At 68.7% G+C, this 14271-nt stretch overlaps 3 protein-coding genes across 3 annotated transcripts; 2 read left to right on the top strand and 1 right to left on the bottom strand.

The window, feature by feature from the left end:
- The first annotated feature begins 372 nt into the window (after window positions 1-372).
- LOC147527323 (uncharacterized) lies at window positions 373-1481 on the top strand. The gene is made up of 4 exons (XM_086624312.1): window positions 373-599; window positions 786-883; window positions 1054-1183; window positions 1280-1481. Exons 1-4 carry the CDS (start codon window positions 373-375, stop codon window positions 1479-1481), a joined length of 657 nt encoding a protein of 218 aa, XP_086480438.1.
- Window positions 1482-2316: 835 nt separating this feature from the next.
- Window positions 2317-10232, top strand: FAAP100 (FA core complex associated protein 100). The gene is made up of 9 exons (XM_086623906.1): window positions 2317-2481; window positions 3338-3456; window positions 3769-4733; window positions 5812-5962; window positions 6699-7480; window positions 7915-8051; window positions 9259-9375; window positions 9893-9979; window positions 10104-10232. The coding sequence occupies exons 1-9, from the start codon at window positions 2317-2319 to the stop codon at window positions 10230-10232; spliced, it is 2652 nt and encodes an 883-aa protein (XP_086480032.1).
- A 1283-nt stretch (window positions 10233-11515) lies between these two features.
- FSCN2 (fascin actin-bundling protein 2, retinal) lies at window positions 11516-14271 on the bottom strand. The gene is made up of 5 exons (XM_086623917.1): window positions 13449-14271; window positions 12283-12439; window positions 12059-12180; window positions 11811-11978; window positions 11516-11721 (listed from the first exon to the last, which is right to left on the bottom strand). Exons 1-5 carry the CDS (start codon window positions 14269-14271, stop codon window positions 11516-11518), a joined length of 1476 nt encoding a protein of 491 aa, XP_086480043.1.

Below are 14271 nucleotides of genomic sequence, written 5' to 3'. Positions count from 1 at the left end.
GTGCCCTCCTGGTAGGAGGGAGCTGTGAGGCCCTGTCCTGTGCCAGGACAGCATTGCCCCTGCCTTCTCCAGCTGGGCAGGGACCTTCTGCGTGCATCACAGGGTGGGCAGCGTGGCAGGGACCCCTGGCACCCGTGTGCCTGACGGCACGCTGCCAGCGAGCGCCTGCCCGGGCTCTGCTGAAGGCTTCGTCCCGGCGGCGTTCCCGGAGCGGCTGCCCGGCCCCGGCGGGGCGCGGGGGCTGCGGTTTGCTTCTCCCCTTGGTTTGGTGGTGTTTGGGGTTGCGGTGGCGTGCGGTGCCCGGACAGGTGCCCCGGGCGCAGGGTCTGCGAGTAACGTTGAATAAAAGCACCTGAAACGAGAGCCAGTGCCATGCCTCCCGTGCCAGGGGGACGCTGCGCCCCAGCCCTGCCTGCGGCCACGCCGCGGCCAGGCGGTCTGTTTGCAATCAGCGCCGGAGCCGCGTGCGGCCGGGCCCGGTGCCAGAGCAGCGCAGTAAAATGGGACGGCGGGAACGGCACCGGGCCAGAGCTGGGGGAGCCGAGCTCGGCGAGCGGCCGCTGCGCCCGTGCCGGACGGGACCTCGGCACAGGTAGGCGGCACAAAGGGCTCCGACGGCGTCTGTTAACACGTGGCCAGCCCGACCCTCGAGGGCGCGATGCCCCGTGCCCACCCAGCCTCGGGGTCGCCATCCCGCGCCCACTGGGGACGCAGTGTCCTGGCTCCCAGCTGCGGCCAGGAACTGGCTGCACTGGGACCCTCCTCACCGTGCTCTTCCTTGGCAGCGCCATGGCACGACTTCTGCCCCTCCTGCTCCTCGCGGCTCTGGGCTGCGCAGCCAAGCTGAAGCGGCAGCCAGCGGCGCGGGATGGCGGAGCGGACGGTAACCCCCTGCTGCTGGGCACCCCCTCCCCACCGGGCAGGGGCTCCTGGTGCCCGCTGGAGCTTCCCCGCCTGCCCCTGGGTGCTGGGGTGGGGGTCCTGCCTGCAGCCGGGCTCCCGGGGCCGCTCGGGGTCCTGCCCCCGCCAGCCTGTGCCCCCTGCTCCCCGCAGCCCAGAGGGCACCGGCGAAGGGCTGCGCCAACCTGACACTGGTTCTGGACAACTGGAAGTTCGCCATCACCTCCCAGATGAGGAACCTGCTGCTCTTCGACCACCACACCGTGCTGCCCGACTACGGGAGGTGAGGGGCCGCCGTGCCCCTCCGGTGAGGGGCGGGGAGGGGGGGGTCGGCGGGGTCTGTCCCCCCCCCCCCTCCTCACCCCGCTGCCCCGCGCAGGATCCGCTCGCTGTCGGGGGCGCTGGACGGTCTGTACCGGGAGTTCAGCGCGCTGAAGGAGCAGCTGGCGCGGCTGTCCGCACGCTTCGCCGACATGGAGGCCTTCGTGGACCAGCTGAGCCGGTCCCGCGGCCCCGGAGCCCCCCCGCGCCGCCGGGGGCTGCCGCAGCCCCCCCGCCGGTCCCCCGCCGCCCCGCAATAGCCGCCCCGCCATCACCCCTGGCACCCGGGCTGGGGGGGGGGGGGTACGGCACGGCGGGGCCTCGGCCGAGCCCGGGGCGGGGGGCGGTCCCGGCGGGGCGGGGGGGGACGCGGGTCAGCTCTCCGCACCCCCTCGCCGTTAATAAAGCCGCTGTCCGCCCGCACCGCCTCGCCTCGCTCCTCCCTGCCCGCCCCCTCTGCCCCGGAGGGGCTTCACCCCCCGGTACCGATCCCGGGGGTGCCACCCCCCGCGGCCCGGGCCCGCCCAGCGCGGCTTTACGGCCTGTCGCAAACTCCCCGCCCATTGCGGCGGCCGCCGCGCAGCCGTAAAGCGGAGCCGCCCGCGCCCCCCGCCCGGTACCCGCAGCCCCACCGGGAGGCGACGGGGGGGGGGGCGGGGGGAGTGGGAGTAGGGGGGGGGGTCGCCGAGGTGTGGGGCGGGGGGGGAGCTGGCAGCGGGGGCCGAAGCGTGGGGCGGGATGGGGGGCTGAGGTGGGGGGGGGGGGGTCGGGAATGGGGGGGGGTGTTGGGGGGCTGGGGTCGGTGCTGGGGGGGGGGTGGGACTGGGCTGGGGAGGGGCTGGGGGGTCTGAGCCTGCGGTGTGAGGGGGGGGGTCGGGCCGGGGGGGGGGGGGGACTGTGGGGCCGGTTCACCGCCGCCCGAGGCTGTCGGTGGCCTGGGGGGGGGGCCGGGCTCAGCCCGCACCCGCGGTGCTCACGGAGGGGCCCCATCCCCTGCCCCCTCGGTGCCCCCTGGAGCGCGGGCAGCCCCCGGCCCGCAGCGCTGACCCCCGCCCCCGCGCCCCCAGGCTGGCACCGCGCCCCCAGGCTGGCACCATGGCGCACGTGGGCCACAGGGTGGACTACCTGGCCGGCTTCTGCTGCCCGGTGGGGGGGCTGGTGGCGGGCAAGCCCCGGGTACTGTGCCACGAGAACGAGATCTACCTCTCCAACGGCAGCGAGTTCGTCTACGTCTACGACCAGGAGGGGAAAGTGCTGAAGGTGAGCGGGGGGGGGTTGTCCTGCGTCCCCCGTGCCAGAGGGTGCTCTGGGGCCGCTGTCCCAGGACAGGGCAGAGGTGCCACTCGTGTCCCTGGTCACCCGGTCTGGGGCCAGAGTCCTTCCTGGGGTCCCTCTGTCGGGGTCCCCCACCCACAGACAGACTTCAGGAGCAGCGCCAGGCCCCCCACCCGGCTCCGAGGCCCCTTCGAGGGGTGGGGGGTGCTGCCGGCCAGCCCCTTCCCTAAACTGGTGCAGAAACGTGGTTGTTTTTCCTCCCCCCGTCGCCAAGTGACGTCTCTCCCATCCCTCCCCTGCGAAGGGCTTTGTCTCTGCTGTGACTAACAGCCGGCGTGCGGAGTTATCCCGGCGGCTCTTTTAATTCCCTCTAATTATCCTTGCGAAGAAATCATCGCTGTAATAGCGGGATCTGCCTCCTACACTGTGCTCCCTCGCAGGAAAGCGGATCGTGCACCGGATCGCTGTTTTCCTTCTCCTCAGGGAGCCCGAGCCACAGGCTGCCTCCTCACCTGCAGCCCCCTGCCCGCCCCGGGGGCGGCTGCCGCTCGCCCAGGAAAGCACAGCTGGGTCCCTGAGCTGCAGCGCTGCCCAGGGATAGATTTATTCCCGAAAATTGCTTGGAATCTGCGTTTGCAGGAAATAACGGCCTTAATTCGCAGCTGTGTTGGGGTTGCTGGGGAGGGAGTGCTGCCCAGCGAGCGGTCTCTTGCTTTACCTGGCACGGGTGAGCAGAGCTCTGCCCAGCCTGGCAGCGTGGGCACCGCGGTGAGCAGCCCTGTCCCTGCCGCTCCGCTGGGTGCCGTAGGAAGGTGACTTTTATTTCTGCTTTTCCGCCCAGGCTGTGTACCGATGCCCCGACCAGGTGTGGCACGTGGAGCTGCTGCCCCAGCCCCGGCAGCTCTACATCCTCTGTGCCCACAGCGGCATTTACTGCGTCTCCCTGGACCAGCAGAGCAGGTGAGCCGGCTGTCAGCCACCCTGGGGACACGAGCCAGCCCCGTGCCGTTAGCCCTGGACTCCCAGCACCGCTTCTTGCAGCAGGGGTGATACCTTGGGCTTCGCTGCTGCCCTGTCCGTGCCCATCCGCCCGCGGGCACGGGAAGCGTTCCGTGGTTTGAAGCTCTGGCTCTCTCTGGATCGCCGCTCGTGCAGCAGATGCTAAAAGCTGCGCTGCAGGAGCTGGTTTCCAAGGGCCAGGGAAGCGGCGGCCAAGGGAAGCGCTGGCTTCGCCCCGCGGCTTGGCTGAGAGCTCTTCCCTGTTGCTCGAAGGTTAATGGAGCAGGCGGATGGCGACGGCCAAGAAAGCAATCGCCCTTCCGGCGTCTTCCCTGTGGACTCGGACGCCTGCATCTTCCCGGACTCCAGCCTGTGCATGTTCACCCTGCTCAACGACTTCGTCATCACCTTGTCCCAGGCTCACGGCAAGTGGTGGATGAAGCTGCACGAGCTCCCGCGCCCGGAGCAGGACAGTGCCCCGTACCGGCAGGTCAGCGAGGTGGGCTTCTGCCCCGGTGCCCAGCCTGGCGAGGACGGGGATGACCCGCCGTCCCGCTTCCTGCCCGTCCTGTGCTGCGCGTCCTCCCCGGGCACCGTGGGGTCCGGGGAGGGGCTGTGGTGCTCAGGGGGCTTTGTGCTGGAAGAGCCCCTCTTCAGCCTGCTCTTCGGCATCGACGTGGCCATGCTGGAGTCTCCCATGATCCTCTGCGGCTTCCCGGATGGACAGCTCTGCGCCGTGCCGCTGAAGGCTCTCAGCTCTTCACCCGCCGTCGACGGCTGCCACGACGTCTCGAGCCAGGACCCCCCCGTGAAGATCCTCCATCACCTGGAAGAGCCCATCGTCTTCATCGGGGCCTTGCGAACGGAGCGGCGGGCGGCAGAGGACGCCGAGGACGAGCAGCTCTTCGGCGACGTTGGTTGTGACTGCGTGGTGGCCGTGGGCCACTACGGGAAGATGGTGGCTGTCAAAGCGGATCAGAGGGAGGAGGCGACGGTGCCGGAGCTCCGGGAGTACTACTTGCGTGGGCCGGTGCTCTGCGCCGCCTGCAGCAGCGGCAGCCGCATGTATTACAGCACGCACTCGGACATCTCCGCCGTCGACCTCGACTGGGTCGGCGACTCCTCCGACCCCGAGGACGCGGAGAGCTGCGCCGGCGTCCTGCCCCCCGTCCTGTCTCCGGCCAGTTTAAGTATCTGTAGCGTTGTGGCTCTTTCCTTGTCTTCTCGGGCGTCAGAAGGTACTGCCAGCAGCGGGGCGTGCGCTGGGTGTTGGGGTGGAGCGGGGCAGGATGGCTGCCTATTCCGGCCCGGCCGTCTCCGCCCCTCCGTACGGTCCAGGCTGGGCTCCGTCCTCCGTCTGTTCTTGTTGACTCCCCTCGTGTTTGTAAGTCGTTTCTGTCGAGCATGCCGACTCGGGCCGAACGCGAGGCGTGCTGGCAGCTCCGGCTCTTCCCCGCCCGCTCGGCATCGCAGGTGCCCGCGGGATGCTGCCGGCGGGCTCCCCGTGCGGCGCCCTGGGCAAGCTGGGTTGAAGCTCGCTCTGGAAAGGGGGTTCGGGGGTGTCACTGTCTGGACCAGGGGCTCCTGCACGCGCTGCGCTCTCCAGCCCCACAGCTTGAGTGCCCACCTGCCCGCCCCGGCGAGGGTAGCATGCGGTGCCTGGCCACAGCCTGGGCACCGAGGGAGGTGCGGCGCTCGCCCTCGGGAGCAGAGGAAGGGAGCAGAGGGCCTAGGCGAGGGGAAAGCATCCCGCAGCCGTAGCTGAGCCTGTTGCACAGGGCAGCACGAGGAGCTAAGCAGGGCCAGAACGGGCAGGCGAGCGAGGACGGGCTCCTGGGGCACCCAGGCGATGGCAAGGCGGGCAGCCCTGCCCACTCCCAGCCCTCCTTGCTGCCCGTGGAGCTGCATGCGTCTCACCGCCGGGCACCCTGCATGGCAGTGCTGGCTCCCAGGGCTCTGCAGCCCGCCCTGGCATCTCGCCCAGCTGCTGCTGGCCTTGGCTTGGGGGTGGCCAGCTCCGGGAAGCGTGGCTGGGGCGGCGGGGCTGTGGGCGAGCAGGAGCCGCGAGGCCAGGACGGAGAGGAGGGGGGATGTTTCCCCTCTCGGGGGCGAGGTGGGCATGCTGTCATGGTCCATGTCCTGTCTCCGTCCTACCCCTCTGCAGACGGAGGCGACACCTCCACCTCCCGCTGTCTTGGGGTGGGTGGTGCCATCCTGTGCTCCCCCATCCCTTGGCATCCACCCCCCCCCCCAGCCATCGGGGCTGCCCCCCCGGCCGCCCCTCGCTGCCTGACCTGCCCCCATCTCTGCCCGCAGGTGAGTCGGAGCTGCTGGCCCTGTCTGCCAAAGGCCGCCTCATGAGCTGCGGCTTGTGCAGCCCCGAGGACGCCGATGTGGGGCTGACGCCTGCCGAGGCCGGCCGGAGGATTAAGGAGCTGCTCTCCGGGATAGGCAACACCTCCGAGAGGTGAGGGGCAGGGCTGCGTGGCACCACAGGCTCCTGTGAGCCATTGTGGGCACCGAGCTGGGGTTTTATGCGTCGGCCGTGAGGTCTCTGGCACCAACTGCTCCAACCTTTCAACCTCCAACTGCTCCTTTCCCTTTCCGGAGCGCAGGAGCCTGGCTGGGAAGCTCTCCCCAACCTCAATAGGCTAAAAATAGCGTTTAAGGGCAGCCCTGCCTGCTGCCCCCCTCCCCTGGGCGCAGCCGGCTGCGGCACTGTGGGCGGGCTGGTGTTTCCAGCCTCGGCGGCAGAAGGTGGGAGAGGCAGGGTGCCAGGCGCTCCCAGACACCCCGCCACGCATGCCAAGTCAGCGGTAACAGGCAGGGCGGGCACGTGCCTCCGGCCTCCACGGCTGTCTGCGCGTGGGGAGAGGACGCCGACGAGCCCCCCTCTCTTCACGGTGGGGTTCCCGGGGTCTGGCTGGCCGGAGCTGCTCCGTCAGCCGCTCCGGAGCTGACAGAGGCTCGCGGGCAGAGTGGCCCTGCAGGCAGTTTCAATCCTGGCTGCCTTGGAGAGGGAGCCAGGGAGTCCCTGGCGTGGCTCAGGGCACCAGGCTCCTGCCAGGGCTGCTCAGCATGGCAGCACGGCACCCTTCGTGCAGCAGCCTTTGGTGCCAGTCTCTGCCATGCTCCCGTTGCCGACCCAGTGTCCTGGCTGCTGCCCCTCCTGCTGTCTCAGTGCCAACACTTTGTCCTTGCAGAGTTTCCTTCCTGAAGAAGGCAGTGGACCAGAAGAACCGAGCCCTGGCCAGCCTGAACCAGGTGATGAACGTGAGCGCAGCTTTGCTGTCCGGCCAGGAAGGCCAGAAGCCCATCGCTTGCACTGTCACTGCCAACTGGAGCTGCCTCCTGCTCCAAGATACCGTCACCATCTCCTGTCTGCTGGAGAACTGCAGCGAGTACAGCCTGGAGGAGGGCTGGACCCTCTGCGTCCAGCTCCTGGCCAGCCCCTGTGCCTTAGAGGAGGAGTCTGTGGACTCGGCCACCACCTTCACCTTCCCCATCGATCAGCTCCTTCCTGGCAACAAGAGGGAACTGACGCTGCCCCTCGGCTCCGCGGCGGACACCAAGCTGGACCTGCCTCTGACCATCTCCTGTGCCCTCTACTACAGTTTACGGGATATTTTGGGCAGCGGCTCCGACTCCTCCGAGGCCCTGGACGACCTCCTGCCAGACGACTCGCCCATCCTTTCCCCGGACAGAGAGGGGATCTGCCTGCCCCTCAGCGAATGCACCATTGACATGCTCCAGTGCCTCCGTTTTGAGAGCAGCCCGCACGGGCCAGATGTGCCCCCGCCAGCAGCTGCCCCCCCAGACCCTGTGGAGACCTTCCTCAAAGTATCCCGGGAGCAGACTGAACCCGAGGGGGTGACAGCCAGCGAGCTGCCACACGCCCCGGGAGAGGAAAACCTGCCCCCCTCGGCAGCGTCCATCAGGGTGTCCTCGGAGCTGCTGAAAACCGCACTGAAAACCTCCGGCTCAGGTGGGTCCCTGAAGGGGAGTGTCCCGGGAGCTCCTGGGGTATCTCCTTGGGCAGAGGGGCTTGCCTCCGGCCTCGTGGCCATCCCAGGAGAGGCTGGGGTGGCACTGCCACAGCCCGTGTGTGCAGGCTGGGGTGGCTCTGGCCCCTTCCTTGGGCAAGGAGCACTGCATGACCCCCTGTGGTCACCACCCCAGCACATGTCTGCTCATGGGCTGGCACGTGGACGCGATGGCAGTTGCACGACCGAGCTCAGCGTGTTTCAACAGGGAGGGGACCAGCCCCAGGGCCAGTCCTGGCCTCGCTGTGGCTGCCCCGGGCACACACCGCTCCCTCCGGCATCGCTCTGACCCGAGCAGGGCTGCGGAGCCGCAGGGATGGTGTTGGTTGGCGTTCGCCAGCGTAACAAGCTCTGCTTTCTCTCCTTTCGTCCTCAGATGTCCCGCTGAGCTGTGCCACGCTGCGCTGGCTGCTGGCTGAGAACGCCGGGGCCGAGGCGCTGAGCAGCAGGGAGGTGGCATCAGTCCGTGGCACGGCGCCGGACGGAGGCGAGGTGCACCTGCTTGTCCGAGAGGCAAGGAATGGGTTAGCCCTGCGGAGAAACTCCCTGCGCCCCTGTCCCATGGAGCCAGCTCTGTCCCACAGCCCTTCACTCGTGCCGGGCAGCCGGGTGATATATGGCCTTGCTGTGCCAAGCCCAGGCTGTGGTTTGTGGGGCCGGACGCCTGGGTGCTGCGCTGAGGGGCTGGGGACTGTGTGCTGGGCTGGCCAGGCTGCGTTGCCGCTCCCCCCTTCTCCCAGTTTGGGATTTCCCAAAAGCCGTGGCTGCTTCCCTCCCTCTCTGGGGGCTTGTGTCCCGCAGATGTTCTCGTTTCCCTGCCAGGAAGGGCGGTGGGCTGCCGCTGTGTCCCTGCGTGGTAAACCAGCCTTGTGAGGGCAAAGACAGGTGCCCCCCTGCTCCCAGCATCCCTTCGCTGATCCGTGGGATCCTTGCGGACGCTCTTTGCCGCTGCCTTTCCACTGGAGCGATGTGGCTCCTGCTCCTGCCCATCTCTTGCCCACCACCACTGAGATGCAGTAACCTTACCATGCCGTAACCGATGATGAGCATGGGGCATGATGCCCCTGGCATCGGCATCGGCTGCGGGAAGGCTGAGCTTTCCTGGCTGGTTTGGCCAGCTGGGCTTTGCTGTCTCGGCAAAGCGAGGGGAAAATGCGGCTGGATTCGGGCCAAAACCCCCTCCCAGTACAAAGGAGAAACGCTGATTGGTGCCCGGCTTTCGCTGCGGCTGGGCGACCCCGTGCCAAGGGGCGCGGTGCCTGCGTGCTGGCAAAGGCCTGGTTCACGCTCGAGACCACTAATGTCGCCAGCGTGATTAGTGACAGCGTTAATTCTCCTTGGGCTCAGCCCGCCGACTGAAATCCGCTGGCATGGCAGCCCGCGTCCCGTCGGAACGGGCATCCACTCACTCTCACGGTGCTGGGCAAGACAGGCAGCTGCTGCCCCGGCTGCGGTACCCGCCTTTGGTGCTGCTGTGGGTTGGGTGAGGGCTCTCCTGGGGCCTGATGGCCATGGGGCCGGGGGCGAATGCCCCTTGGAGGGGCTGGGCAAGGGGTCTGATGTGCCCAGCTGGGCGCTGGCAGCATCTCTGCTGCGTTTGCCTGTGCCAGGCGAGGAGAGATGGGGGAGGAGAGCCTCTCAGGGAGCCGTGAGCCCACGGGAGGGGTCCTGGCGCCACCCTCGCCCCCTCCCCACAGTGAGGATGTTCTTGCTGTCGCAGGTGGCCATGAACGACCTCAGCCCGGCCGGTGCCATCCAGGCGGTGGAGATCCTGATGGAGAGCCCGTCGCTGGCCGCCATGTGCAGGATGCACCACGCCGTCATCCGGCGCATCCAGGTACGCTCGGCCGCTGCCGCGGGGCCCTGGGGGGGCAGCGGGGACCCGAACCACGCAGACACCCCGGGGCTGAAGCCTGGGGGCACAGTCTGGCGCTCTGGGAGGGTTTCTCTGGCACCACCGTGTGGCAGACATGGCCTGGCCTGGCTTCTGGCAGGGCTGGCGAGGGGGGCCAGCATAGATCCCGATCCCTTCCCAAGCCCCAGCCTTGGCTCTGGGCGTTCGGGCCATGGAGCCCCAGGAGGTGCCCGCCATCTGCCCCGGGCACGGGCCCCGGTCAGTTTGGCCACTAAATGCAGCGGGGCTCCTGCAGCACGTGGGGGCTGGCAGCCTTCCCAGAGGTGCTTCGGCACTGGCAAGCACGGCGCAAGGCCCGGGGAAAGCCGGGCAACGCGGCTGCCAGGTGGAGGGAGACCTGCCTCCTGCCCGCAGCCGTGGTCGGGGCTCCCCGGGGCTGAGTGATGCCACCGCCGGCTCTCCCGGCACCTGCCCTGGCAGACCTCTCCGCTCCCCGCAGGCGCTGGTGCTGGAGCAGGCGGCGCAGGGCTCGGGACCCCCCGACCTCCGCATGCAGTACCTGCGCCAGATCCAGGCCAACCACGAGGTGAGCCGCGAGCTTGTGCCAGGGCGGCGGCGGGCACCCCCTCCCCATGGGCTGCACGCTGTGGGGACCCCCCCGCCGCAGCCCTGAGCCGACACGCGCCTCCAGCTCCGTCTCCCTCGCGCAGATGCTGCTGAAGGAGGCGCAGACCCTGCGCGACCGGCCGCCCCTCGGTGAGGAGGGGGCCGCCGCCGCGGCGGAGAAGCTCCTGCACGTCTACAGGCAGCTGCGCAACCCCAGCCTGGTTCTCCTGTGAGCAGCGGGGCGGCCAGCGTGCCCCTGGGGCCCCGAGCCCCGCCGGCCGGGGTGGGTGCCCACTGGGCCAGCGGTGGGGAGAGACCCCCAACAGAGGAGGAGTGCGGGGAGGCTGCGGCGGTGGTCCGGGTTGGGGGGGGGGATGTGTGTGTGGTTTTGTGGTTGTGTTGTTGGCAGCACCGGAGGGTCGCGGGGCTCTGGCGGTGTCTCCCCAAGAGGTGCCCGGCGGCAGAGCGGGGGCTTCTGGGCTGGCCCAGCCTGGCCCTGCCGCCCCCCCCCCCTTCCTCCCCCCCCCAGCCCAGCCACGCTGGCGGGCAGCCCCCCGGCGTCGTGCTGTCTTGTGGATTGTTCTAGCCGTGGTAGTTTAGCTCTCTCCCGGCAGCCGCCATGCCGTGCCATGCCATGCCGTGCTGGCTGTGGGCTGTGCCCCCGTGCCGCCTTGACTTTTCAGGATCAGGACAAACAGGGTGCTGTGCCAGGGTGCCCAGCGGGTGCCCGCCCGGGGGAGCCCCGTTTTCTGCTGGGCAGGGGAGGGGGTTTTCCGCTCCCCCGTTGTTTCTATAAATGATCTCGTATTTCTGTGGCGGTGCAGCGTGGTTTGGCCCAGTCCGTCCCCGCGCCGCTCCAGTGTCTGTAAATCTGTCGTCTGCCATGAAAACAATCGTGCCACTCAGCCAGTGCCCGTCTTTTCCTTTCCATCTCCCAGCAGGGCCCTGCCAGCTCCCTGGGGGCTACCACCACTGCCCCCTGGCCAGCCCTCTACCAGGCTGCAGCCCCCTCCTTCTCCCCCAGCCTGGCGGAGGGGCCGTGGGTGTCCCAGCCCCTCGGGGTCCTGCCTGCAGTGGATTTGCCGAGCCCCCATCCCCGGCTGCCAGTACAGCACCGTGTGACCACCGCCTGGCACCTCTGCCTGCAGCAGCCCGGGGGTCCCGATCTCCCAGAGCAGTGGCAGGGCAGAATCAGCCCTTTCCCCAGGGTGTGGGGGCTCCCAGGGGGCGGCACTCTCCGTCCGGGGTTCCAGGCCCTGGGCTGGGCAGGGGGAGGGGGACGGGGGGGTTAGATCCCAGGGCTTCACCCGAGCAGCCCTCAGGGTGCTGTCGGGGGGGGAGGAGGACGAGGCGCTGCCCCAGTGTGATCCAGACTGACTTTAATGCTGTGAGTCAAGGGGTTGGGGACACAGCTGCCATGGATGGTGCCAGTGCCGGCTCCACCGCGGTCCTTTGCCTGGGGTCAAGCTCGGGGTGGGCTGGGGGACGCCACGGCGGGGGCCCGGTGCCAGGCGACTCAGTACTCCCAGAGCGTGGCCCGCAGCACAGACTCGCTGTCGGCGCGCAGGGTGCCAGCCGGGTCCCCGCGTAGGTACCGGCCGTTCTTCCCTTTGATGGCGACGCGTCCCCGCTCCCGGAACTCGAAGAAGAAATCCTCGGAGAGGTCCCCGTCACTGCACACCGACCCGCTGCTCGCCACGTACCAGAATTTGCCCCCCTGGCCTGCAGAGAGTCCCCAGGGGCCGTCAGTGGGGTCTGGCTGGACCCCCCAGCAGCTCCCCGCCCTGGTAGCCCCCCACCCCGCCACTCACCTCGGATCTGGTAGGCACCGTCGCTGAAGCTGATGTGGAAGACGTCGTAGACGGAGCGGTTGGAGTCGAGCAGGTTGGAGCCACGGTGGTAGCAGACGAAGCCGTGCTCGCCCCGCAGCACCAGTATCGGGCGGTTGATCAGCTTCAGAGTGAACTCCTCATCCTCCCCTGTGTGGTAGCCCAGCCCTGAGCACCCTAGGGTGGGAGGGGCCGACACTGGGACCCCCCCACCCACGCCCAGGACTTACCCACAGTGTCGCTGACGGCTGCCAGCTGCCCATTCCTCTTGGTGCACACGTACCGGCCGTTGCTGGCACGCAGGGCCACCCGCCGCCCGCGCCACTCAATGTCGAACATGGTGTTGGCAGCACTGGCGGCGGAGGGAGAGCATGAGCCAGGGCAGCCTGTCCCCCTCCAGACCCCCCTTCCCCAGCCCCCCTGGAGCCCCACGCCGTGGCACGGTACCACTCACACTTCAGTGGCCACAGCCTGAATGCCCCCATGGGCCACGAGGGTCCAGTAGCTGCCGGTGTTGGTGTGCAGGCTGCACTTGTTGGTGTCGCGGTCAATCTGGAGCTGGAAGGTCTCATGGTTCAGCTCCTCGTCCTGGTTCGCCGAGACGTTGACACCTGCGGGCAGGAGCGGCCATCGGTGCTGGTCCCGCTCCGGCCACGTGCGCCCACGAGCCGCGGCTGCGCCCTCCCTCCCCCCGGCCCCTCCCGGCGGAGGTAAATCCTTCTGCGAACAATCGTGCTAATTGGGCTGGTTAATCTGATTGTGGCCGTGTCCATCTGGTTGGCACCGCGGTGCACAAACTCCCTATTTATAGCCTGCCCACCACCGTCACCCAGCCCTAAGCTGCTTGGCACAGGGGCAGGCACATTCCCAGTGCCCACAGGGACAGCAGGGCAGCCGGGGGCATGGCACAGCCACCCCTTGAGGACCCCCTTGGGCGCTGGAGGTCGTGGCCCAACGGCCCATGCCCAGCTCCTTGCTGCGGGGTCCGGCCGCGGGCACGGCTCTGCCCAGCCCCTCCTGCCGCCAAGCTCAGCCCCATGCCAGGGGATGACACACACAGAGCTGTGTGTGCAAACACCAGATCCCCCCCAGCTGCGCAGAGCCCCTCACACATGGCACCGCAGAGCCCCCCACGTGTGCCCACGGCACTGAGCAGAGCCGTACTCATCTGTGCACGCATGCAGCACTGCAGAGCCGCGCACGCACCGACACGCGTGGACACGCCGCGCTGGGAAGAGCCCTGCACACATGCACATAGGCTGCACGGAGCTGTGCACACGCGTGTGCACACAGCATCGTCTGTGCACAAACATGTATGGGCTGTACACACACATGCACGTACCTGCAGGCACTGCGTGCAGCCCTGCTCACACACACGTGTGTATACGCACACGCGTGTCTATGCACACGCAGCCCCCATACACACCCACCGAGCCCTGCACAGCCCCACCACCCTCCGCCTCCCCCCTGTTGTTATTGTAGGGTCTCCTCCCGCGGTGGGGTGCTCCCACGGAGCCCTACATGGGATTTTGGCTGAGCCGATCCCTGGGGATCCCCTCGGAGCAGCTGGGGCTCCCGAGGTGGGCAGGGAGCGGGCAGCGTGGCGCGGGCAGCCCTTACCCTGCCGGATGGAGACATATCTGCCGTTGGCTGCCGTGAAGACCACCTGGGGGTGGCTCTCCTCCAGGTCGAAGAGTTCGTCTTTGCCCGGCTTGGAGCTGCGGCCGGATTTGAGGGTGCCGGTGGGCCCGGTGGGTGCCAGGTATTTGCCGTCGCAGTCTTTGAAAGCCAGCTTGCCCGCCTTGAACTCGAGGGTGTAGCCGGTGTGGGTGCCAGGCTCGGGCACCAGCGTGCCGTCGCAGCGCAGGTAGCGCTCGTCGGCCGTGCGCAGGCTGTACTTCTTGTCCTGGAAGCAGAGGGTGATGAGGGCGTCCACCCCCCAGGGCAGGTTGCTGTCGGTGGCGATCTCGTCCTCGTGGGCGCTGAGGTGGGCATAGCGGCGGCGGCTGACGCTCAGCAGGTTGGCCTGGGGGTGCATGGCCAAGTGCACGGTCCAGAGCTCGCCCTCCGTCACGCTGGGGGCGAAGCAGGACAGCTGGTCCTCCCGGCCGCCGAAGAAACGCCGGTGCGGGGCCGACTGCAGCGCCCAGCGCCCGTCCGACTGGGTGATGATGCTGAAGCGTTCGTCGCGGCCCGGCTGCTCCGCCTCGCACCGCACCTTCCCGTCCTTGTCGGCACCCAGGTACCGGCCCAGGTGGCTCTTGAGGAAGACGACGGAGCTGTCGGCTTCATCCTGCTCCAGCGTCCAGATCTGCTTGCGCTTCAGGCTGGGCGCCGAGGCGTTCACCTTGTAGCCGAAGCTCTCCGCCGTCAGGTACCGGCTCTCGCAGTTGATCAGCCCGAACTGGATCTTCAGGACCTGGTGGATCCCATTCGTTGGCAT

This window comes from Tauraco erythrolophus, chromosome 20, assembly GCF_009769465.1.
Source record: "Tauraco erythrolophus isolate bTauEry1 chromosome 20, bTauEry1.pri, whole genome shotgun sequence".
Classification (NCBI taxonomy): Eukaryota; Metazoa; Chordata; class Aves; order Musophagiformes; family Musophagidae; genus Tauraco; species Tauraco erythrolophus.
This window is presented reverse-complemented; position numbering and strand designations above follow the sequence as displayed.

Bases quoted from the DNA above. Each gene is read 5' to 3' on its own strand.
- LOC147527323 (XM_086624312.1), top strand. From the start codon at position 373: ATGCCTCCCGTGCCAGGGGGACGCTGCGCCCCAGCCCTGCCTGCGGCC. The intron at 884-1,053 runs GTAACCCCCTGC...TGCTCCCCGCAG, and splicing joins GCGGGATGGCGGAGCGGACG to CCCAGAGGGCACCGGCGAAG. The intron at 1,184-1,279 runs GTGAGGGGCCGC...TGCCCCGCGCAG, and splicing joins GTGCTGCCCGACTACGGGAG to GATCCGCTCGCTGTCGGGGG.
- FAAP100 (XM_086623906.1), top strand. From the start codon at position 2,317: ATGGCGCACGTGGGCCACAGGGTGGACTACCTGGCCGGCTTCTGCTGC. The intron at 7,481-7,914 runs GTGGGTCCCTGA...TTTCGTCCTCAG, and splicing joins ACTGAAAACCTCCGGCTCAG to ATGTCCCGCTGAGCTGTGCC. The intron at 8,052-9,258 runs GCAAGGAATGGG...TTGCTGTCGCAG, and splicing joins TGCACCTGCTTGTCCGAGAG to GTGGCCATGAACGACCTCAG.
- FSCN2 (XM_086623917.1), bottom strand. From the start codon at position 14,271: ATGCCAACGAATGGGATCCACCAGGTCCTGAAGATCCAGTTCGGGCTG. The intron at 12,440-13,448 runs GTAAGGGCTGCC...TCCTGCCCGCAG, and splicing joins ATATGTCTCCATCCGGCAGG to GTGTCAACGTCTCGGCGAAC. The intron at 11,979-12,058 runs GTAAGTCCTGGG...GCTACCACACAG, and splicing joins AGCCGTCAGCGACACTGTGG to GGGAGGATGAGGAGTTCACT.